Here is a 24,184-nt window from a genome sequence, read left to right as displayed (position 1 = left end):
TTGTGTTTGTTGAAGATAGTACATATCAGGGTAGTACCGGAGGAGTTTAATTTATAATACGTGTTTCAGTGTTTGGATCTTCTAGAATTCTAAAATCAAAATTGGTGTAGGATCGAGATTGTAATATAGGATAGCTATTGTTTGATGAACAAGGTCTAATGTAACTCGGTTTATGTTAATTCTATTATGTTTGTTAATGTTAAGTTGTTAAACTCTTTGATTTTTTTCAATTGAATAAACGAGTATATGTTAATTTAGAATTTGTATGAAAACTTTTTTAACATAATTTATGTAATTACTTAATAATATTTCTCATTTACCTATTTCAATTGAATTAAATATTATTTACGAATATTGTCTATCATATACCTTTACAGGATATGTTTGATAGGCATTTATCTGTGGGGAGACTTTGAAACATCTTTAGGCTTGAATTTGATTGGTGCCCATATGTATGTAGACTGGATTTGCAAGAGAATTAGTACCATTTGGATAATTTTTGATGTTGTGAGATGCATTTTTCATACTCAATTAAGTATCAATCAATCATTTTTCAGTATCAACTAAACACTTTCTAGTATCAAATACTGATATAACTATATACTTCCTCCGTTTCTAAATAAGTGCAACACTTCTTATTTTCACGCTTGCCAATGTATTATTTTAACCATTAATATCTTCAATTATCAATAAGTAAAATTATAAAAAGTTGATATTAAAAAAATTCACATTCAGACGAATCTAACAAGATCCACATAACTATGTTTTTCCTAAAATGTAAATCACCAAAGGTAATTAAAGTTTAAACTGTAAATAGTAAACACTATACAAATGTGGCACTTATTTAGAAACAGATGAATTATTTTTTATGTGAATAGCAAAAGTGTGTATCTTCCTTAGTTTCATTCTCCTTATCAAAAATTTTAAGTTGAAAGTTAGATGGATTCTCAAGTAATTAACTCTTGGACTATAAAGGATTTACCACTAGGTAAGACTGACTTGAGCTAACACAGGCTCCACCCCTGATCTTAGTCGTCACCTAGTTAGGCCTTGGATCAACCTGACTTGGATTGGTCTACCTAATGAACTAGTCGTGGTTCGAGCTCCTCACCCGTCAACTTGGTTCGACCGTTTGACACAACCCACACTGACCCAGCCCACAAAAACAAAATGACCATATTTAAAAGATTAACATGGATTTTCAAAGAGAGGGTTTAGGACACCTGAAAATTTATCCTTGCCTTCCCATAAACTTGGATTACATTTATAAACATTATCAGAAAAGGCAAAAAGTTATGTCCAAATCAACTTACTCTATATCTGTATATGCCGTTATATTTTAAGTTCATCCTCCTAATTCCAGTACATATTGTTTCTTGGACATGAATTGGTTTTCTTCTTCTCATTGACCAAGGAGAGGAGCTTTGAGACACCCTGAGTCCAAATATCATATTCCTGCTGACTCTTACACTCAAACTCTATTACTCTATGTGTGGCCGTCTTTAGCCCAAAGTAACGCCGTGCTTCTCCTCCTATTTCAATGGACCGCCTCTCAGGCCATACTGGAATGTCTTTGCACACTTCCATTAACACCTCTGTCACAAGATAGAGCAAAATCAATTCTCAGCGTTAATTTGGATCTAAAACATACCGAACACAGAAGGCAAAATCTTCAAGTATTAAGGTCAATCGTGTTTTATTCAACTTATTTTGACTTGTTTCGGAGAATATAGTATAGATAAGTTCGGGATAAGTTTGAATAGATCACACCCTAACTAGAGTCTGAGTTTGAATGTTTGTATCGTCTTTGGTGGTTGGGAATAAAATTTCAATAAATGTACTAATGTATAATGGAGGATTTCCCAAAGCATAAATGATGAAAAAGAGGATGAAGTGTACTTTTCTTCTTCTTGGTATATGTTCCTGCTACATGTCTACTCTTCATTTTGAGCACCACCTGGTCTGTTTTATCCATGTAAACTGAGACTATCTTCCAGTGAAACTCACCTGGACAATTGGGTAAAGCAAATGAAACAATTCAATCAAAAATCTGAATGACTGAAGTTTGCCTTGTTTAAAGTTAACTGGAGAAGGGCATGATCAACTGCTCAAATCTACCTGTTCGAGTGCGCTTAAGAAGCTCAGCACCCCTGGCAAGGAGCTCTTCATTACATAAACCAAGAAAGTTTTCACCTTGTATGTTAGCTTCGCCATTGTAGCTGCCATTGCGACTATGCTTATTCTCACCTTTGAAACCTTTTTCAACGGGTAAAACAGCTGCTATACTACATACTTCTTTAGCTGTCCTTGCCTTCAGTGTTGCTGCTCCTCTTAAAGCTGCATATGCATATAGAACACAATTGTTTGTAAATAACACACTTCATATGTTAATGAATTTTCCATACGTATATGCCTAATGCTATTACAAGATTCATCTAAACAAACTAAACTATATGGTAATATTATAGCCTATAGGTACCTGCTGTTCAAACAACTGTGTGTCTTAAATGTAAACGTTAAGGTATATTGATGTGAAATTGAAGGCTATACTTAAGTTCTTGAATGAAAAGATTAGTTCTTTAGGTTTTCTTTAATGAATCTTGAATGAAAGAATGTATTTTTTTGTGTTCTTAGTTGATTCTTTAACCAAGAAAGTGAATCTTGAATGTTAATTCAAGACTTAGGTTCGAAAATCCTATGCCTCACGCACAAGAAGTTCAAGGATATGAAATTATCAACTCCTAACCAAGGGTGATAATAACTGGGTTTGCATTCACTGCTTAAACTTGGATTCACTCCTAAAACGTTAATTCCACAAGGAATAGGTTAAACTCAAAACATCAACTACTTTATTAAGATGGCCGAAAATCCTATATATATTACAAGATTTTCCTAAACCTACTAGGACTAGTAAAGCTTAAAGATAAAAGATAACTTAACAAGATAACTTAACCTAATCACACGCCTAACATAAATAATTATTAAGACTCAATGATAAGGAATTAGACTCCTACTCATAATAGGATTCCTTTATCATTTAAACACTTACTTAAAATAAAACCCTAAATGACATAGAATTCTAACAGAACTAGAATACTACATAATTATTATCCTATTTCATATCATATATGTAACTGTTATTAACCATCAGATGAATGGTTGTTCAACAAAATGCTCAAAGTGACCCTCGGAATCTCCAATAATGGAGAGTCCTAATTCTTTTCACCAAAACTTTGGATAGGATAGGCTATTGGCAATTTGACAGAACTTGTATCATCGAATGCACTTATTACGAAATAATGTCATTTTTAATTTATGCAGGCCTAAATTTCAGTTATAGATCAGGGTCACTCAAAAAAATATGAGACGACATTGTAACTTTGTAGTTGATGCACAGTAAGTGGTATTAAGGTCTTTCACCTAGCAATTGCCTGACTATATTGTCTAACGTGGCTTAGTTGCAACCTTGTAGGCACCTCAAAAAATTGGTGCAGATAACAAACTGACTGCCTTTAAGTGAATACATATGTTCATCATATAGTTTAATCATTGGTTTTAGCAAGCTTAATGTGATTATAAAATCTATTATCCCAATTTAACCTATCAATAGCTTTAAAAATCACATTATCACATCTAGTTTCCATGCATCTCATCTTGGTCTAAGTTGCTCTACAAATAATATAATGTGTGAAGATGACTTTGTACGAAAATTTATAGACCAGGAGTACTCTAACCTGTTGCAGCCGCAGCAGTGAGAGTCATGATATCACCATGAGACTGCACATTAACAGCAGAGCTTATAACAGTAGCCAAGTGTTCTCTCTCAGCTCCCATTGCCTCAGCCGCCTCCACACACCGTGCAGCCACCAAAGTGGCAGCTGAAGCCATTGCCATATCTGTCTGCTCTGCCTGTTCGTCCTTCCCAGATGACCCGGATGCTGCAGCAGTTGCAGCTGCTGTAGCTGCCACTGCTGCAGCAACTGCAGCCACAGAAACTGCTGCATGAACCTGTGCATTGTGCACTCGCAACTCCTCTTTCTTCTTCTCTCGCCTCTCCTTCAGCCACCTCCCTACTGTCTTACTCCCAACAGAACCCCCAGCACACGGTGTGGTTCCACCACTTCTGGGACCCACACGGATGGGGGGTAGTAGAGGTTGTGGTGTACTGCTGGTATTCAGGTACTGCAAGCATTGAAAAACAATGATGTTGATTACAAAACTAGTAAATCTAATTGACTGATCAGTTTTAAACGGAATCTCTTATTGCTAATTCAATGTAACATACTTCCTTCGTTTCACAATAAGTGAACCACTTTTCTTATTTGGAATAATCACAATAAGTGAAACCAAGCTCCAAATGGTAAAAAAAGTTCACTTTTATTACAAATATACCACTAAAAAGTAAGAGGGGACCACAACTTCAATACTTCTTCACTCTACTTTATTGTTGCCCCAACTTTCTCTCTCTAAATTCCTTGATAACTCCCCATTTTCTCTATGTTTCACTTATTGTGGGACGGAGGAAGTAATTCGCTACCCCAATCCCCCCCCCCCAACTGCGATAAACTAGGTAGCGAGTTGTTTTCCTGCTACCACCTAACTTCTAAGCACACCAATGCTTTGCAGTCTAACATGGAAAAGAAATCCTGGGACAAACAGCGTTCTCGTAGCATGAATTAGGTGATACTATTCCAGTTCAATAAGTACAATTTATTCGATCAGGTCTAAATATCAGTTAAACTCGAGTGTACACAGCATATTGTGACTAACAAACACAAACAATTTTCACATAATGTTACAGTCATGAAACAAATTCTTAGCAGGCCCATATAGTAAATGTTAGTACATCAAGCTTAGGAAATTCTAGTCACATGACCATTTTCCTTTATAGCCTACTTTGTGAAAGCAAGGTTGCAAAAGTTCTTTGGATATGAGTCAAGAAATAAGTTTGAATAAAAGAAAATTTGGGATGACTCTTCTTCCTTTCCTTTCTTTCTTTTACTTTTTTTTTTTACTTTTACTTTTTTTTACTTTTCTTTTTTACCCCATTTGATTTGGGGTGTTGAAAGTAGGAACCTTTCTGTAAATGGAAGTAGCAGCTGAGCTAACATGGATAGTCTACTAGTAGTCTAGTACTATAATTTTGAGAATTGTGTCACTTTTTAAGAAAAAGAGAAATCCTTTTGTATAGGATACTACATAGCATCAATTGTTTACAAGGCCTATCAATAAGGCAATGAATATAGAAGTTTGCAGTTGAGCACTTGTTTCATTTCTAAGTCCAATCATGCATAAATCATGTCCCAACTACTCAAATAATTTCCTCCTCTCCCTGTTCTTTTAACCATATTAAAAAAACACATCATGTAAACATGTAATGTAGTAGGGTATCTAAAATAACAATAAAGACTAGGAGTAGGAATATAATGCATTCTATTGCAAAAAAGAGCGGATAGAACACACATATTATGTTTATGTCAATCAAATAACTCCACAAATTTACCATTTTTCGAGAACTTCCACTTCACGTTTTTGAATCAAACAAGCACTTATATTTCAAAGTTGCTCGCAACTACCATTTGTTTAACTATTATCATATACTTCCTTTGATCACTTTTACTTGGATTAAAATTACTCGCAATACTACTGTTTTTAACATTGAGTTCTCTTTATCTCTTTTTTCATCACATTAGTCATACTCCTTTTATTTCTCCCTATCTCTCTCTCCGCTTGTTAGTTCCTACGCCTCCTCCGAATATTACAAGTAAAAGTGAACTGATGGCGTATTTCTCATCAGATAAGTGAAATGTCAAAACTGCCCTCCCTACCCCCGGATCCTTGCATTTGAGTATTTGACACACTCAAATTATCAGATTTTCACCTCAGTAAAAAAATGGTAAATTTTGGGGAGATGGGAAACATCCAAAAGTCAAATTAACTCAATTAGCTTCTTCTGACTCCCTGCAACTAAAGAAGAGTGAAAAAAAAGCTAAAGGTCAAAGTTGTAAATAGTAAAAAAAAACAGAATTTACTTGCTACAGATCTACTACTAAAGAAAAGGTGAGACTTTTCAGAGAATTTTCACAAAATAAGTACAAAAACTCATTAAAGCAAGAAACCCAATTATATCTTTTCCAACTACTTTTATTGGTAGATCTCCTCACACTATCTTTTATTTAAAACAAAAAAAAAAAACAGAGGAAACAAAAAAAATTCATTCTTTCAGAAAAAACCATACAAAAAAAGAGAGGGTAAAATCGTAAAAAAAAAAAATGGTGCACCCAGTTGCAGAAGCAAACGAGTTGAGCCCATTTGGCTCACTTTCAGCAACCGAGTTCTACACAAAGCACTCAGTGAGTCACTCGTCCGAGTACATAACCAACTCACGAGGTATGAAACTCTTCACTCAGTGTTGGGCCCCACTTTTAGGAGAGAGAATTGGTGTAATCTGCGTCGTTCATGGCTATACTGGTGAAACAAGTTGGACTGTCCAACTTACATCAATATTTTTCGCAAAAGCAGGATTTATAGTGTGTGGTATAGACCATCAAGGACATGGGTACTCTGACGCGCTTAATGGGTACGTGGCACACATTCCTGATGTTAATCCTGTGATTGATGATTGTGTTGAGTATTTTGATGAGTTTCGTGAGAAACACGCGCCGGGGTTGAAGGGGTTTTTGTACTCGGAATCGCTTGGCGGGGCGATCGCGCTGCTTATTACGTTGAAGAAGAAGAGCGTGGGGGAGGAAGGGAGGAGGGGGTTTGATGGGGTGGTGTTGAATGGGGCTATGTGTGGGATTAGTCCAAAGTTTAAGCCACCTTGGCCTTTGGAGTATCTTCTTGGGTTTGCTGCAATGGTGTTACCTACTTGGCGCGTGGTTCCTACTCGCGGTTCTATACCTGATGTGTCATTTAAGGTGAGGTAGTTCAACTTTCACATAATTTTTTTTGGTTTTATATGAGTCACGAAATCGGTATAAAGAATGGGAGGAAGATTTAAACCTGTGACCTATCGTTCATAGTACATCAATCTTAATCACTAGGCTAAGACATTCTTGGTTCAGATATTTGATTGGGTCTCATGATTTTGAGATTTTCTGATTTGCCATGCTTGATTTTGAGATTTTCTTATTTGCCATGCTTATAGATGAACAAGTTCTTCGTTTAGCTTTCATTTAGCTTTTCTTTACGTTTCATGCGTACTTAGGATGTGTTTGATTGGAAAGAAAGTATTTTCCTTTAATTGCTTTGGACCGGATCAAGGAGGGGAAAATATAGGTTGGATTTCATTTTCCGATGCTGGAATATTAGTTTCTTTAAGGAGGCAAAGGAAGCCATATTTTTCCTCACTCTATCTAACAATACATAACTCATAACACAAACAAAGAAAAATAGGTTTAAAGGAAAGTTACTTTCTTTGCAACCAAACATAAGAAAATCAATCTAGGACTGAATTTTCCTTTGGAAAACCACTATCCATTTGAAATATTTTCCGTCCAATCCCTTAAATATAATCCCACTTAAAGTTTTTTAGTTTTATGCATTTTATGATTCAAGGCTTATGATCCCACTTAGAGATTTCCAATTTTGGACTTTTGGGGGAACAAGTTTAATAAGATTAGAAATTAGAAGTACCCTTGAATTAATTTAGTACTGCTCCTAATATGTAGCAAGTTAATTGAGATGAGTACTAATTTGGCCCTTAATACTTGTTGATACCAAATGTTGCCAATTTAGCACCTAACTTGTTGCAACTCTTATATGTGCCCTTGGCACATGGAAATATGATAAGGTGGAATGGAAGCGCAAGCTAGCAATCGCGAGCCCGAAGAGGTACATGGGTAGGCCACGCGCTGCCACGGCACACGAGCTGATGAGGATATGCAGGGAGGTTCAAGAGAGGTTTGAAGAAGTTGATGTCCCATTGTTCATAGTTCACGGCAGGGACGACGTGGTTTGTGACCCTGCCTGCGTGGAGGAGCTCTACCAACGCGCTTCTAGCAAAGATAAGACACTGAAAATCTATCCCGGAATGTGGCATCAGCTAGTGGGTGAGCCTGAGGAGAATGTTGAGCTTGTGTTTGGTGATATTTTGGATTGGCTCAAGGCCAAAGCTCTAGATTGCAAGTAACTGATTATGACATTAGAAGTCTTTGATTAATTAAAACGTTTAGAATAGGGCAAAATTGGTGTATTGGTTTGCCTTATTGGGTGTATTTGAACTTTGATTCTTCTTCTATTTAATAAAGTGGACTTCTAATTATCCAATAAAGGGTGTATAATTAGTATTTTTGAACTTAGCTAGGCTGATTACCATATGCAAGTTTGATTCTTTGCCAATTTGACGTAAATGGATTCTTAGGTATGGAAATAAGTTAGCCAGTAACGCAACACCAATTAATGTTTGTTTGTAGTTGAATAATGTTGGAATAATAATGTACTATTAGAAAAAAAGAAATACTCTATTAGAAAAAAAGAAATACTCTGTTTCAGAATAAATGTGACACTTCTCTTGAAAGAACATAAAGTAGATAATTAAATAAGTGTTACATTTATTTTGGAACGGAGGAAGTAAAAGACATAGTAGGCGTGGTGAAACCTAGTATTCGGAGTTGGTGTTCCATGACTTAATAGTCTTCAAAATAGACTCGTACCTATTGACCCGGCCCGAGACATGTTCCCCACCAGAAATAATGACCTGAAATAGAACGGAAACCCGAATAACCCGACCGACCCCACCCGACCCGAAAGTAAAAATAGACATTAATATGACACGAACCCGGATCTACCTGACTCGAAATTGACCCGATAATGATGATCGAACTGAAAAGTTATCATATTAGTTACTTTTTAAACAAATTTAAGGAAAAATTGTCATGATATACTATATATGATTTAGCCACTATCCATCAATTATCTAACTTACTGTCATTAGTCTTATATGTGTTTTATCTATTTGAAAGATTGAAAAATCCGATTTAACCCTACCCGATAATGACCGGAAATCTCATGGACACAAAATGTACCCGTACCTGGCCGATAACCGAACACAGAAGTGGCCCGATTATGACCCATTGCCACTAATGTGTAAATGAGATTAAACATGCTTGTACTTTGTACTCAAAGAAATGCTGGTACTATAAGTCTATACTTGTCTTATTATTACCTTTTCTTCTTTGTAAAACTTGAAAAGAAATGATTAGTCAACAAAGGGAGGGACTTCCTTTTTCCCGGCAAAAAAAACGAGCTAAACAGAGATAAAGAGTTTTTAATCTAAATACTTTTCCAGTTTTCCTTCACTGTCCCCTTTCTTTCCCCTTTTCAGAGTCCTTTTCCTCTTATTTAGTTTGAATAGAAATTATAGAAAATAAATAAAGCTAGTTGAAACTATGAATTTAACCATAACTAGATAAAAAGGAACAAGATCTTATAGAGTACAACTTTTGAAACGAACATTTTAATGTGCTAATCTGTACACACTGTCCCCAATGTTCATACATAAAAGTCCATATTAACATCCTAATTACTATATCAAAGTTTGCGCAATTATAAGTTGTCGTTACAAAGTTTGTTGGGCGTAGTTAGTTGGGGATTCGCCTTGTAACCTTAAGGTTACAAGGTCGAATCCTCCAATTGTCGCACTCTTAACTCTCAAGTGTCTGACCCGCAAATGCTAGATCAAAAACATTGTTTAGAATAAAGTCTAGACATGGTCCTTCTCCTTGCCATAAAAAAATTTATAAAAAAATTATGAGTTGTCACTTACATTGATACTAAGACTAAATAGACAACTATTTTCTGATAAACATGCTAGAAAAGCATAAATGATACATCTACTTGGTATGGACCCTGCACCAATTCCACTCTTGTTCATAGTGAACATTTTCTCCACTTAGTTCTAGTACCAACACTAACATGTTTTACATAGTTGTTACAAAGTGAACAATCTTTTCCCAAAAAAAAAAGGAATATCATCTCCTTAATGTAACCCATGGGTGAAATGCTTAGTGTACAAAAACCTCTTATAACTACATAGTACATAGATACTCATCCTAAAGCTAATATCAATAACAATGATGTACTATTTCGTAAATATCAATAACAATGATGTACTATTTCGTAAATAAATTGATCGCTTAATAAATTGTCACTTGTGTAACTTACGACCTCGTGTCCAACTAAACACCAAACAGTTTAGCATAAACAAGGGGTCAAAAGACAAAACCACCCTCACTACAACGTAACGAAGTGCAGTTTTGGCTTTACTCCCTCCGATCTTTATTAGTTTACTCGTTTCTTTTGCACAAAGTTTTAGCATAAACAATGTTGTGGAACATAGAAAGAAAGAAAAACCATTATTTTATGTTAAAGTTGAATGTATGTATATGTATAATGGAAAGTTAGTGACCCCATCCCAAAAATAAAAACAAAAGAAATGGGTAAACTAATAAGAGATATCTGATCTCGAAAAAGAATGCAGGTAAACTAATAAAGACCGGGTGTAGTAATTGATAAACACGGCTAATAGCATAGATGTCATTGAAGTTTGTTGTTCTCCACCAAATCGTTTGATATTTCGAGGAGCTACATAGACAAGCCCATGCAATACAGAGCCAAGATGGGGTGATCTAAGAAAAATGGTTTCATCCAAGCCAATCATAGTCCCATATTATGGCCCCTATAATAGTATCAGTATGGTAGAGATGAGAAAGGACAAAAAAAATCAAAAATCATACACTAATGTGGAGGGAAAAGTTCAAGTATTGAAAGAAACAAAAGCAGTGTCCCAAGGTTAGTACTATTGATAAATTGTACTGTACTACTAGTAACAACTTACAATCATAGGCTATAGAATAGAACCAAACCTAAAAAGTGTGCGTCATATATGGGATTTGGGAGATAGGAGGAGCCTCAGGAAACAAAGCTGACATCTCTCTATTCACCAGGTCATAGCTGTCTTCTTTGTTTTTCTCTAGGCTAAATGTTGTTATTGCTAAACTACTTAACTACTAATCCTAGGATTTAACTAATCAAATATTACCTCCGATCTTTATTAGTTTACCCATATTCCTTTTTGGAATAGAACCACTAACTTTCCATCACACATACATTCAACTTTAACATAAAATAATAGTTTTTCTTTCCTTCTATGTCTCACAATATTATTTCTCCTAAAACTTTGTGCAAAAGAAACGAGTAAACTAATAAAGACTGGAGAGAGTAAACTGGAGGCAAAGATTTACTTTAATAAACTTTGTTTTTCTACTGACATTTGTTTATTTAATGATGTTTATACTGTACTAGTCTACTAGATTAGTGAGAAATTGTTGACAAAGTGATTTACTTTTTAAGAGTATTTCAGATAGATTATTGTTTTTTGAGTTTCAATCTAATCCAAAGTCTCCTAGGAATTCGTTAATGGGAATAATTGATTCATCATCTACCAACTTTAGGAATTTTAGATGTCAATCATGTTTTTCAAAAGAAAAAGAATTGATATCATAACCTTGTAAAGATGTCATCTCTTCTTTTAATAATCCTAGCAATTCATTAACTCTAAAGAGCTTCAATGCTAGAGGTATTTGTACTGTTCTGATAATAGAGTTTTAACTTTTAAAATTGGGTTCATTCCGAGTTAATAACACAAGAGATTTTTTAAGATAGAACGGTTGGTGTCAATTTTCCTTTCTCGAGATTGGAAATTTTTAGACGGAAGTATCACCTATCATGTTCAGAATGCCAATTTTAAACAAATTTGAATGTTCTTAGCCCAAGTAAGTGACATAAGATCAAATAAGTTGAAGCAAACGGACCTATACCGGCTAAAATATCGACAATTTCTCAACTTCCCACTACGTGAGACTCACAACTGTTGTATCTCTTATCTAAGCTAACACTAAAATTTAAGCAAATGAATAAGATTTTTTCTTCTTTAACTTAAGTTCTAAGTGGCAAGAGCAAATCTAGACAGTACAGATTAAACATGTCAAATCATACATACAGTAGTACTTGAAATCAAAATAAGCAGTGCACAACAAAAATAATGCAACAAAGTCAAAAAAGAAAATCCTACATTCTAGCTTGACAGAACAAAACAGAAAATAAGACTAGGAGAAACAAAATACTACCTCTATTTTTTATTATTTGCAACGATTAGACAATTTCCCTCTCTACTTTATGTCAAATCGTTACACATAATAAAAAACGGAAATAGTATATGAAGATGGATGGAAGAAATACCTTATCAAATTCCACAGGAGGTGAAATAGAATCGGTAGGGCTGTCAAACATTTCAGCAGTAAGAGAAGAAGCAGAGAAACTTTGGCCTCCTATTCCATTTGGTGGCTCACTACATGATGGTCTTCCTGATGTCATTGGTGACACTTCCTGCAACCATTCCCATAATTTACTTAATATTCATAATAACAGTCTTTTTAATCAGCAAATTACAAATGAAATTCATGCAAATCTCTTTAATCCCACCTAAAGATTTCTCATTTTTCAAAAAATTCTGTGCTGAAAAAATGATTTAGACCCATCAAACAAAATCAGATTTTTTCTTGAAAAGGCTTAAAAAGATGCAAACTTTGCATAAAATGCAGTCATTTCTCTTGGGAAAATCTTGCTAAACATTTTTTTTGGACCCACTAAAAGGAGAGTTAATATCAAGATGTAAACTTTGTGCTTCTTCCGTTTTAAAATAAGTGAAACACTTCTACGTTTGTTTGTTCTATATAAGAGCGTTTTGAGAGGAGTGTTTCACTTATTTCAGAACGGCGGAATGATTTTCTTGGAGTACTTACAGATTGAGACATAATGCGCTCAAGAACAAGTTGGGAGGTAGCAGAGGAAGCAAAAGAGAAGGAATTTCCAGAAATGAGCTTTTTATGATCTTCTGGTTCACCAGAAAAAAGGGAAGAATGATCTTCTTCTTCAAGAATAGGAGGAGTAGCACAGGAAGTAACAGTTTTGGAAACAAAAGAAGGAAGAGAATGTGAAAGAGCCTTTGAGAGTTGAAGAGCTGGTAAACTCCATGATCTTGATAGAAATTCCATGGGTAATCTTGGGCTTTCTGGCAATTTACTGTTATTGTTATAGTTTGAAACTTCTTCTTTCATTAGCATTGGGTTAGTGTCCTCCATTTTTTCAGGGGAATAGAGCTTTTTGGGTCTCTCAGTGTTTTCTTGTAGTGTAGGTGACTTCTGTTATAACTGGGTTTGTTTACAAACCTTTTTATACTGGGTTATGTTACTTTTCTTTTAGTTATTCATTTAGGTATGGTTCTTTTGAAGTTATCTACTTCCTTCGTTTGATAATATTCGTTATACTTTTCATTGTGGAAAGTTTTACATTACTTGCTACACTTTATTTTTGAACAATAAACTCTCTCTATCACTCTTTCTCTTCTCTCATATGAGTTCCTTTTTTTTTTACTCTCTACCTCTTTTTTCTCCAAAAATTGCCTAAAAATTCGTGAATTGAGAAGTGTAACGAGTAATATAAAACGGATGGAGTATCACATTTTAGTTTCATTTATCTTAGTTCGGTTCAGCTCAACTAAAAGTTAAGTTACGTTCAATTCAGTTTAATTTAATCTAGCAAATTTCAGCTAAAAAAAAATAAGGCCTTACTCTATTACTCATTTTCCTCACCTTATTTTTGTTCATCTCGAAAAAAATAAGTTAGGATAAGTTACATTTAAGGCTATCAAATAATGGTTACCAATATTGACTACTCGTGTTCAGTTTAACAAAAAGTTTGTGGTCGATATCTTTAAATAAGCTTATTTGATGCTCACAAATTATTAGAATAAGTCGGTCTCATTTTAACATAAAACTAAAAAAACCAAAGCCTATATTCTCCTAACAAGTTCATTTCATCTTACTTTAACCCAGCATTATCTCTAGATATCTCGCACTAACCTAATCTTCTTCCTTTGTTTCCCTTTGAACCTCGAACTAGAGCAAACAACTTAATAAAATAATCATACAGTTTATAGAATGGATTAAACTAATCACTAAATGAAATAAATTAGTTACTAAATAAGATTAGACAATATGAAAGTTGAATGAATCAAACTTATTAGTAAGTAGATTGAAATAATCACTCTATAAAGTAAAAAGTGGGTTAAAAATATTAAAAAGTGGACGACATGAGTGGAAAAAGAGGAGAAACTATATGTGCTCAGTGCTATGTTACCAAAAATAGAAAAAGCAATAATGTGTAAATTAGGAGTATTGAGTAACATAAATCAAGAATAGTTGAGGTAAGTAGCATGTTAACACCACTAATCTTCCACTTATGTTAATTAGTTAATTACTATGAGAAGTTATCTTGGATTCCCAAATGGGCCGGGCTTGTAACCTGAAATAGTTGGCCAGCCCATGATCCATGTGTACCAATAGTAAAAAATTCTGAAAAGAAGTAGCCGAAAGAAAAAATGGGGCTAGAGTAGAGTGGCTTGGTGGGGATAAAGTGTTTGGACGCATATGAGTTTGGCTACAGTGAAAGGAGCATTGGGCTGATCACTCATTCTTACTGCTCAGCTCACTTTCAAGTTTCAAAGAAAAGACTATGTCCTATACTTAGTGGTCCTCCTTGTACTGCATGTATTGACAAAATTCATGTCTCTTCATTTTATTACACCAATTATCCCTCCCTACCCCCATATTATTCTTGTATCTTTCAACTCTCATTATTTTGAGTCAAGTCATAATCAACCTTCACTCGATAAAAGCATCAATATTCGCTAAAAAAGAATTACTCTTGGTGCATTTATATGATACTACGAGTTCACTCATGGTACACCCGGGTGTACCATGAACATGGTACACTTGGGTATTTTTGTAATAAGTTACAACTTCAGGGGCACATTCGTAATTTTGCCTACTCTTTCTCCTCTTCCACATGTTCTCCTCTTTCGCGTGTTTTCACTGTCATTTTTTCCGGCGATGCTACCGCTGCTCATTTCTACTCCTCTATCTTTCACCGCCGGCGAAAAAGTAAAGAAAAACAAAACCCATAAAATGGAGATGTCAGCCATGGAAGAAAACTCGAGGAAGCAGCCACAACTCGTGAAACTCGTCGTTTTGGTAGACTTGAATGTCGATTCTCCTAAAATTGACGAAGAAGAGACAAACCCTCTTCTTTTTTCTGCTCTTTTTCCTCCCAGGTCTTTCCTATTTCTTGCTAAAATTTCATTTATTTTATGTTTTTTTTGAGTAAATTGATTTTGCTCATTGTTGTTCATTTGTTCAATTGTTTTATTGTTGTTGTTTTAATTTTTCTCTCTCCTTCCAAACCTTCCAAACACAACAATGGATATCTAAAATTTGCGGGAAAAAAAAAAGAAATTTTCAGATCTGAAATTGAGGAAGATGATGATGAGCAAATGACAAAGTTTGCTCATTTGGGAAAATGTGTGCTCATTTTCTTAAATGAGTAGAAATGCTTGCTCATTTTGCTTATTTGCTCATGGGTGTACCATGAGCATAGTACACCCAGGTCTACTATAAAGATTCCCTGATACTACCTCCATATTTTTTTTAATTACACTATTTGGTTTTGTGGTACTTAGGATCGTAGTTGCGGGTCTGCAAAGAACCCCTCCGTATAGGGGTGCAATCCAAATCTTGTTGGTTTTTATTTGAAAGGGCCCAATTTGAGAAATAGTATGCACATCTTCATCTCCGCATTCTATAATTCACGTTATCCCCTATCAATATCTTCCTCGGTCTCTTTCACCAAAAATTGAACCTTCCATATCTTTAACTTTCGTATTGTCATCAATACTTTTTAAAATTAGCAATAATAAAATCAATTCATGAATTAGTATTAATTCTCTCTACTCTTTATGAAAAATTGTGGTCCTTTTCTCTCACTAAGGGGAAATAAAGAGCAAAATTTCCATTATATAACAAGGCCTCATAAATATCTAAGACAGCCCGGGTGGTACTATTCATTAACCAACTTTGTTAAACTATCTCGCATTATTATATAAGAAAAAAACATAGTCAAGTGGGATCTTGTTAGATTCGTCTCAATGTAATGATTCCAAATATTAATTTTTTTTATAATTTTTACTTTTGCTTAGTAAGAGATATTAACATTCAAAGAATCGTCTCGGCAATGTGAAAAATCAAATGGTGCAACTAAAAAAATACCGAGGTACGTAGTATACTCCAAGCATGTCATATGGAGCGCCTATTTTTTTTTTCATCTTTCATTGGTGTAAGGTGTAACTGAGTGAGACATTTAATTCAGGTGCTATATTTATAACTGAGGAAGTATGGATGTTGAAAGGTGTGATAGTTATTGTATTATTCGTAAAGCATGAGAGTTCATTAAACGTTTTGTAAATCACTGGGGTAGTGTCCATCATAATGCTATAATTATCTATTTACAATTTATTTCCTTGGGTTTCCACTGCTGTCTAATGCCCGTCTGATCCTTCTCTAAACTCAAAAGATAGGTAAAATTATCCAATCCAATTTGTCAAAAAGAAATAGATTTACTTACAAATCCATAAAATCCAAATTATTTGTCAGTAATTGTTTCTCATATACTCCATAGGTTAATTGAGATAATTGATGTGTTTGATTATGGTAGATTTCAATTAAGACAAAATAGAATATGGAGAAACTTCACCATGTCGTTTTGTTGGTAGACGGTAATAACTAATAGTAATGATAATGCCTCACCGATAATTTTGTAAGACAAAGTCTCGGTGTCAATTTGGGCTAGACCTAGTCATCTAGATTGCAAGGACACATCATCTAGGTGGCATGTCCCACCCCAACACATATTAGACACCAATACACGTCGGATCGACTCACCTCAATATGTATTGGACATTCCACATGACACATCCATGTATATAAATTTATGGACACATCACACATGTAGACACTTTATAATCCCCAAAACAATGCACCCAAAATGGCTTAAGTTCAAATCCAATGATATCTCAGACTCTCAGTTGTGATTTGTGATTTGACAAAGTATGAATGACAAATTACATACAAACATGAAAAAATCGACATAAAACATAGATAAGAATCAAAACAACTTTAGAGAGTGATCTCAAAGATGAATTGATGGGTGTCCCAATTTCTATAGGTATTGGCAACATCATAGGCTGCTAAAAGGACCTTTCTTTTATCCTATTTGAAGACTACACTAGACCAACATTGTTTTTCAGCAACTCTTGTCTCTTCACAACAACACCATTTTTGGGGGTTTCTGCTCTGTATTATAAGGCTGATAACTCAGTAAGAGCTTCGGCAAGCAAGTAAATAAGCGTGCCCTTTTTTTGGATACCTTTCTATTGCAACTCTTAGACGTCATAATCTTCATTGCAGTAGAAAGGTAAACTTCACTTGATGACAACCCACAATATACAACAAAAATAGCTCAATTTTTATGCCAAAAAGTTAACAAAAAGCATGCTTTCTTTCTCACTTTCTCTACCCAAAAAAAAAAGAGAGGAATCCTTCTGTTTTTCCTGGTAACAGATCCAAGAGAGAACACTTTATTCCCTTTGCCTATACTAAGGAAAAGTTCATTTCATCTTTCATTTTCAAGATATGGGGTTGAGCTTTAAAACAAGCTATTGTTCTAAATTACCCTCTCTCAAACTGTTGTTTTTACTTACTTACTTGTCAAAATTGGCTTGGGGAAGAATGAAGATTCCCACCTGCATTCCTAAAATTAGCAAGAAACAAACGAAACGGAATCAAAATAATATTTGTGTAAACTACCCAACAAAGTACTTTCCTACTAGACCAATATTACTCTTCAGTTGGATCCAAGAGTGAGATTCAGCTAAGATTACGGAACTTCCTCATCTTAGACCTATCACCTATGTCATATCATATCTTGTCCGACGATAAGAAAAAAGGATGGTTATATACTAGCGTCGAATGAGGAACTCCAGACGGTAAAACAAATGTATAGAGAGTCTCTAAAGTGCAATGATGTAAATGGTAGAAGGTTTTGGGTACCCCGAAGAATTAACCAACTAAGGTGAATTTTTCATTCACACTAGTCGCTCGGTTGAATCATGGGAAGCTGGTTAACCAGATCATTTCAAATCAAAATCTTTACTAGACATTGGAATCATTGAAATGATGAAACGGGCGTTTGGTTTGTATAGTAGTATGGGTTTGGAATCAGGAATGAAACCGAGGTGGTATAGGTTTGAAACTTGATACCTAATACCATGTGTTCGGTTTTATTTTGGAATGAAATTTTTTCTTCTATTTGACACCTAGAGGTATTAATATGAGCCATACCCACCTTCCCCCTTGGGTTTCTAAACCCCATACCTTATGCGTTTGAGGTATTGGTTTTAAATCTATCAATTTATTAAACAAACACTAGGTATGGGTTTTGCTTATTCTAAACCCATATCTCATATCAGAATTATATGAACCAAACGCTCCCAAAAGGGATAAGTTTAAATCTTTTAAGTCGCATAAAAGAGAGATTCCTCTACCTCATCAGGATGTCGTTGAGAATAATGACACATGATCATATTTCGGGTTCTCGGAAAAGCAATACTTCATTTTCTTCACCCTGACAAAGACAAGAAAAATAAGATGCCTTCTCAATGCTGCAAACTACAAATGTGTTAAGTCTGAAATCACTTTCACCCATTGTAAAACTTCCAAACACGTATTGCACAATTAATTATAAGATATCATGTTCCATAAACACTTTACTATCACAAGTTATGAATTCGATAGGTTGCAAAAGATTGAAGAACAATCATAATTTTGGACAGGAAAATATATAATGTCAAAGACTGACCAGTGGGCAAGTGGCTTCACACAGAATAACACTTTCACAGGTCAAATTTATACAACAGCTGAATCAAACTGTCCTCATCCTTAAGAAGAGAAATGACTTAACTTTCCAGAACTTTCATATGTAATCAAAGTTTTAGCGAGTGTTCGGTTGTTTGACAAGAGCAGATGCAGAGAATTAATTGCAAAATTCTCCATCAGTGAGTTACGTCAATTGCAGTATCCCAGCATCCACAAAAGAGACACTATGTTCCTCTACTGATGCTTCCTCAACACCGGAGCCAAGTACACCAACCACAGCGAGAATATACAAAGCATATGGCGGATGAACATGCGAACTTGCTATTTCCCCAATTCTCATCTGTTTGATTGCAGACCATTACCGCCATAGTATTGCTTAGTCGTTTCACGAGAGAAATCAGCAAAGGTCATTCCATCCTTAAGCCGAGTGGAAAGTGGGGGAATAATCTTGTGAATCTCTCGCGTTAGTTCCTTAAGCTCTTCATCACCATGAGGTCCTTCCTCATGTTTCCCAAATTCATTATTCAATGTTGACTGCTCCATAGGGTAATCCGAAATATCAAAAACCTTATGCCACGCTGGATGCAAAAATACAACAAAGATTTCCCTGCTTAAGTTTCCTTGCTCTACAGGCCGTGATACTGAGTGAAGAGTTGCCCGGAGCTTCTGTCTTGACAGTACATCAGCCGACTCTCCCACCTGAAGAATGAAACTCTCAGGAGGGGCCTTTACAGTATAAACATTATTTTTGGTTGGATGGAAAATCTGCAAGTACGTATTCTCACTGGACGACAAGCATTCGTACTCATTAAATGCACATTTATCTTCCACTTTTTCAGTCTGGCAACTTTTTGATCTGATAAACATCGGACTAGTAAGAACAGTGAAAGTACCGTAATCATAGTGCCACTGTTGCCAAAGATCAGAATTTCTCTCAGACTCCCTTCCATCATCGCCATCTCTATGCATTTGCTCACTCCTGCAGAAGTTCTTTTCATCCTTTAATTGACAGCTTTTTGGTTCAGATTTCTTTTGTCCTTTCTTAGACCCCTTTCTTCCGCAAGATTCTTTAATTATTTGAGTATCAAGAGAAGAATGATAGTGTATGAGACGCCCTTTTGCTGTCCCTGACTCTAACAAGCTGTTCTCCAATTCGTTCCCACCAATGGCCCTATCACAAATTCGTGCTACACGAAGTCCCAGGTCCATCATACATAACCCGAGTTGCCTAAAGCTACAACCAAGATCCTTGAAGAGATCATCCCTTGAATGATCATACTCATCAGCATTAAAATTGTCTTCAGCTCTATTGTAGTGTTTGTCAAGACCCTGATAATTCACATGGCTCAACTTACTAAGATCCCAATCATGCTCATATTTCAACTGCATAGCATATGATGAGACACGTCTATCCAAATTCCTCAACGGAACATCACTCCCTAAGCCATGATCCTGCTATTTACCTTCATCTATAAGTCAACATTACAAAACGAGAGACAAAAACGGAAAAAGGTGGTACAAGGAACACTACATCCATCTCAAAGCCGACAAATATCCCACAACACTCATTAGTAAGTAGTAAAAACCCTCAAAATACCCTGATCTGTGAAATCTGCCTACATCTCTAAGAATATACAACACAATAACACTAGAAGCAATCTTAAAAACAACTCCGTATGGCAAGTTTTCATCAAATTACAAAGGACCCTCCAAAGTATTCTCTCCCAAAATCAAGAAACGAAGAAACTAATTGTAATATCTCATACACCAAGCAACTTATAAAGCATTAAGAGTAAGAAGCACATGTAAGAATCCGCAAAGATTGCAATATATATCAACCACATCATTGCAACAAGCTCCAATATGTTAATAAAAGTTTTTTACCATAAACTTAATAGAAATTGTATCAATATCTTACATAGGCTTCAAATATTTCTCCATTTATGCGATTTTTTGCCCTTATTTTTGCTCAATTACAAAGGAATCCAAAGTATACTTTTACAACAAGCAAGTTTCGGTTTCTTTAAAAGCCGAATCCTCTGTTTAACTCTACAAAGCATTACAAGTAAGAGGAACATGTAAGCAAAGATAGCAATATTAATCAACCACATCATTGCAACAAGCTCCAATATCCTAATAAAAGTTAATTTGCCATCACATTAACAGAAATTGTATCAATGTGACACCAATATTTCTCCATTATATGCAAATTCTAGCCCTATTTTTGCTCAATTTCAGAATCTCACCACCAGAAAATTAGCTATCTATCAATGTAAACCAAAAAGAACTCAACAACATTTCGATCAAAATTCACCATTTAAATTTAAACTACTAAAACTAAAAAAAAAAAAGAAAAAAAAAAGCAAAAGTTAATCCAAATTAACAATTCTTCTTAAGAGCGTGAATTAATTTGATTAATTAATCGAAAAAGTGAAAATGTTTAAAGCTGAAAAATCTGTAAAATCAACAAAATTTAAGCAGAATTACAATGAAAAAGAGTTGACCTTGAGAATGCGTTTGCGATGATGATGATGGAGGAGAGAGAGATCTCGTGCGAGAGGAAGCAGGGAGTTACAGAGTTCTGACACTTTAGGTACACCTGTGATTGTCAGAAGACCTGGACCAGTGGGACCCAAAGCTTCCATTAAAGCTCTGGTGACTAATTCCAGACGTCTGATTTCTGTTGATGATGTTGATGATGATGATGATGATGAAAGTGAGATGAGATCAGAGTAATGGAGTTCGTAGGGTTTTAGTACTTCTGTTACATTCTCCATAACAATCTCTAGAAACAAAGAGAAACAATTACCTCAATACTACTGCGTCTAATTGCGTGTGTGTGTGCGTGGGGGTAGATTATCCATGCATGCGGGATTTCCGAGGAGGAATGGATAAACAAATGCAACCTTTTCGTAAATCAAGCACGCTTGTCAATACACAATTTTGATAGTCGAGGTTTTAAATTGATACATCTAATTATCTATTAGGAAATATTAAAAAAAATATGACTATGCATTGAGATTAATGCAAAAGTTTCGTACTTCCCTCATTTCAAAATAGTTGCATCGTTTACCTTTTCACGTTTGCCAAGAAGCTTTCTTAAACGTTCGTATAAGTAAAAATTATAAAAAATTGATATTTGAAATTCTTGTATTGAGACGAATTAAATAAGATCTCACCTGACTATGTTTTTTCTTATATAATAGTGAGAAAGAGCTTGTCAAGTTGGTTCATGAATAGTGACCAAATGCTAAATGGTGCAACTATTTTGAAACGGATGAAAGTTAGTTGTATCATTTGATTTTGTGGTACTATTCATCAACCAACTTTGTTAGACTATCTTGTATCATTATATAAGAAAAAATATAGTCAAGAGGGGGATATTTTTAGATTTGTTTCAATGCGAAAATTCTAAATATCAAATTTTTATAATTTTTACTTATACACAATATGATACTTCATATTAACGTTCAAAGAAGTGTCTCGACAAATGTGAAAAAAACAAATAGTGCAACTAAAAAAAAGAAAACAATCCTCATATTTCAACAAAAAAAAGTCAAACAAAAGGAAAACTTAAATTCAAAATGATAAAGATAGGTTGGAATGGAATTTGCAAACCAATCCGAAAATCTAAATTTTCATAAAAGAAATCACAATCTGAATCCAATTCGAGATACTAATTTGGAATGAAATGGATTGGATTTCGGTTTTTACTCGAATAGCTTACACACCTAATTTTTTTTTAAGGTAGGAAGAATGCGCCCTAATCGGACCGAAATCTCGCATAGGTCAACCCGATCCGGGTTTGCAGGCAAGACCTCTTGGGAGTAGGGGGAATGGTAAGGGGGAAATCTCCACCCCCAAAGTGCCTCTAGTAAGGTTTGATCCCACAATCTCAAAGTTGTGAGATATAAACCAAACCACTAGACCAAGTACTACTGAGTAGCTTTCACAACTATGTTTTAACAACTGTTTGACCATAGATATAAACCAAACCACTTCCTACCATAATAACAACTACAAGAATTATGCAAAGTATTATAAGTAACACTTGCTTTTATATAATAGTACTTCCTCTGGTTTTTCTTGTACCATTTTATTTTTCACATTTGTCGAGACATTTCTTGAATATCAATATCTCTGATTGCGTATAAGTAAACATTATCAAATTTTGATATTTGGAATCCTTATATTGAAAAGAATCTAACAAGACCGGACTTGATTATGTTTTTTCTTATATAATGATGCAAGATAGCTTAACAAAGTTGGTTGATGAAGGGTCAAAAACGAAATGGTGCAACTAGAAAACTGAAGAAGTGTTAATTATGGTCAAAATGCGATATGCAAATAATGCAAAGTACGATTGCATTTACTTTGGGATGGAGGGAGTCTGGATAGCATTTAGGGTCCGTTTGGTTGGAAATATTTTAGGCTTGGAAACGGATTGAGGTAACACACGCCCTTATTTTATGTTTGGTTGGGTTATCCATTTTTTTCACTCCCTTACTAGCCCAATTTTGATTCCCCCATCTTGAAACCCTCCTCACACCATAGGAAACAAAAAATAAGGGAGTCATTAGGCCAATGATTTCATTCCTACATCAAGACAAACAAGTGTCTAAAGTAACACATTCCATTTTCATTCCATCCTTTCATCCCATTCCATTCCCTTTCCATTCCTTATTTTGAACCAAACGACCCCTTCGTGGTTATTTATTGAGTTATATTAAGTTAAAAGTGCTATATATAGAATCTCGAATGTTGTATATGAAAGTCAGAGTATCAACAGGCGGATTTTTGGGTCTATTAGAGAAAGTGTAAAAAGAGTGAGGACACTTTTGAGTAGTTTGTTCAAAGTTCTATATTACAGAGGTTTGTTCTTCATTGTATAGATAGTTAAGAACTTTAAGTTCCTCCGATTCCAATTCCTAATACTTAGGAACAAATGAGGGTTCAAAAAAGTTTCTTTTGTAGCACACTAGCACACTCAAGAGTGTAGGATAATTAGTTACTCCATTAAAACCTTATCACCTGCAACTTTATCAATAATCCCCGTTAATCGTGGTGCTTAAGCAGTTCATTATGAACCAAAACGTGCTTGCATATGGCGCTTGATCAATTACTGCATATAGACATCTATATATATAAAAAACCCAAGACAAACTGATATTTCAATGGAACACGTACAAGAGGGGGGGTGAATTGTACTTTGTAACTTTTGGCAAAGTTTCTTGCGGAATTATAAAATTATAAAGGAACAGTGATATGATAGGCAAAGAAATATAAAATTGAGGAAACTTCTTAACACTATCAAGAAGTGAAAACCTCAAAAACTTTATTATTGCAATCACTCT

At 34.9% G+C, this 24,184-nt stretch overlaps 3 protein-coding genes across 7 annotated transcripts; 1 reads left to right on the top strand and 2 right to left on the bottom strand.

Moving 5' to 3' along the window:
* On the bottom strand, positions 1 to 21,473 carry LOC104894551 (VAN3-binding protein). 5 transcript variants are annotated; one of them, XM_057395290.1, is made up of 8 exons: positions 21,335 to 21,384; positions 18,500 to 18,579; positions 17,657 to 17,706; positions 12,244 to 12,390; positions 3,735 to 4,182; positions 2,119 to 2,337; positions 1,900 to 2,007; positions 1 to 1,595 (listed from the first exon to the last, which is right to left on the bottom strand). In XM_057395290.1, exons 4-8 carry the CDS (start codon positions 12,376 to 12,378, stop codon positions 1,354 to 1,356), a joined length of 1,152 nt encoding a protein of 383 aa, XP_057251273.1. In that variant the 5' UTR covers positions 12,379 to 12,390; positions 17,657 to 17,706; positions 18,500 to 18,579; positions 21,335 to 21,384; the 3' UTR covers positions 1 to 1,353. The 5 variants fall into 5 exon arrangements, with proteins under 5 accessions (XP_057251273.1, XP_057251272.1, XP_048499932.1 ...); XM_057395289.1 differs by having other exon boundaries at positions 17,661 to 17,706; XM_048643975.2 differs by lacking the exon at positions 17,657 to 17,706 and having other exon boundaries at positions 21,335 to 21,473.
* LOC104894550 (caffeoylshikimate esterase) lies at positions 5,999 to 8,266 on the top strand. Its single transcript, XM_010680807.4, has 2 exons — positions 5,999 to 6,920; positions 7,796 to 8,266. Exons 1-2 carry the CDS (start codon positions 6,273 to 6,275, stop codon positions 8,132 to 8,134), a joined length of 987 nt encoding a protein of 328 aa, XP_010679109.2. The 5' UTR covers positions 5,999 to 6,272; the 3' UTR covers positions 8,135 to 8,266.
* LOC104894552 (uncharacterized) lies at positions 18,635 to 21,718 on the bottom strand. Its single transcript, XM_019249784.3, has 2 exons — positions 21,335 to 21,718; positions 18,635 to 20,282 (listed from the first exon to the last, which is right to left on the bottom strand). The coding sequence occupies exons 1-2, from the start codon at positions 21,605 to 21,607 to the stop codon at positions 19,167 to 19,169; spliced, it is 1,389 nt and encodes a 462-aa protein (XP_019105329.2). The 5' UTR covers positions 21,608 to 21,718; the 3' UTR covers positions 18,635 to 19,166.
* Positions 21,719 to 24,184: the final 2,466 nt, after the last annotated feature.

The sequence above is a fragment of the Beta vulgaris genome, chromosome 5, assembly GCF_026745355.1.
Source record: "Beta vulgaris subsp. vulgaris cultivar EL10 chromosome 5, EL10.2, whole genome shotgun sequence".
NCBI lineage: Eukaryota > Viridiplantae > Streptophyta > Magnoliopsida > Caryophyllales > Amaranthaceae > Beta > Beta vulgaris.
The sequence above is the reverse complement of the archived record's forward strand: the minus strand, read 5'-3'. Positions and strand labels throughout refer to the sequence as shown.

What these genes read in the sequence shown, in the direction of transcription:
- LOC104894550 (XM_010680807.4), top strand. Translation starts at nt 6,273, where the DNA reads ATGGTGCACCCAGTTGCAGAAGCAAACGAGTTGAGCCCATTTGGCTCA. An exon ending in TACCTGATGTGTCATTTAAG is followed by an intron (nt 6,921 to 7,795) that starts GTGAGGTAGTTC and finishes AAATATGATAAG; the next exon opens with GTGGAATGGAAGCGCAAGCT.
- LOC104894552 (XM_019249784.3), bottom strand. Translation starts at nt 21,607, where the DNA reads ATGGAGAATGTAACAGAAGTACTAAAACCCTACGAACTCCATTACTCT. An exon ending in ATCGCAAACGCATTCTCAAG is followed by an intron (nt 20,283 to 21,334) that starts GTCAACTCTTTT and finishes GGTAAATAGCAG; the next exon opens with GATCATGGCTTAGGGAGTGA.
- LOC104894551 (XM_010680809.3), bottom strand. Translation starts at nt 13,145, where the DNA reads ATGGAGGACACTAACCCAATGCTAATGAAAGAAGAAGTTTCAAACTAT. An exon ending in AGCGCATTATGTCTCAATCT is followed by an intron (nt 12,391 to 12,806) that starts GTAAGTACTCCA and finishes GAATGGTTGCAG; the next exon opens with GAAGTGTCACCAATGACATC. An exon ending in ATATACCAAGAAGAAGAAAA is followed by an intron (nt 1,596 to 1,899) that starts GTACACTTCATC and finishes ATCTTGTGACAG; the next exon opens with AGGTGTTAATGGAAGTGTGC.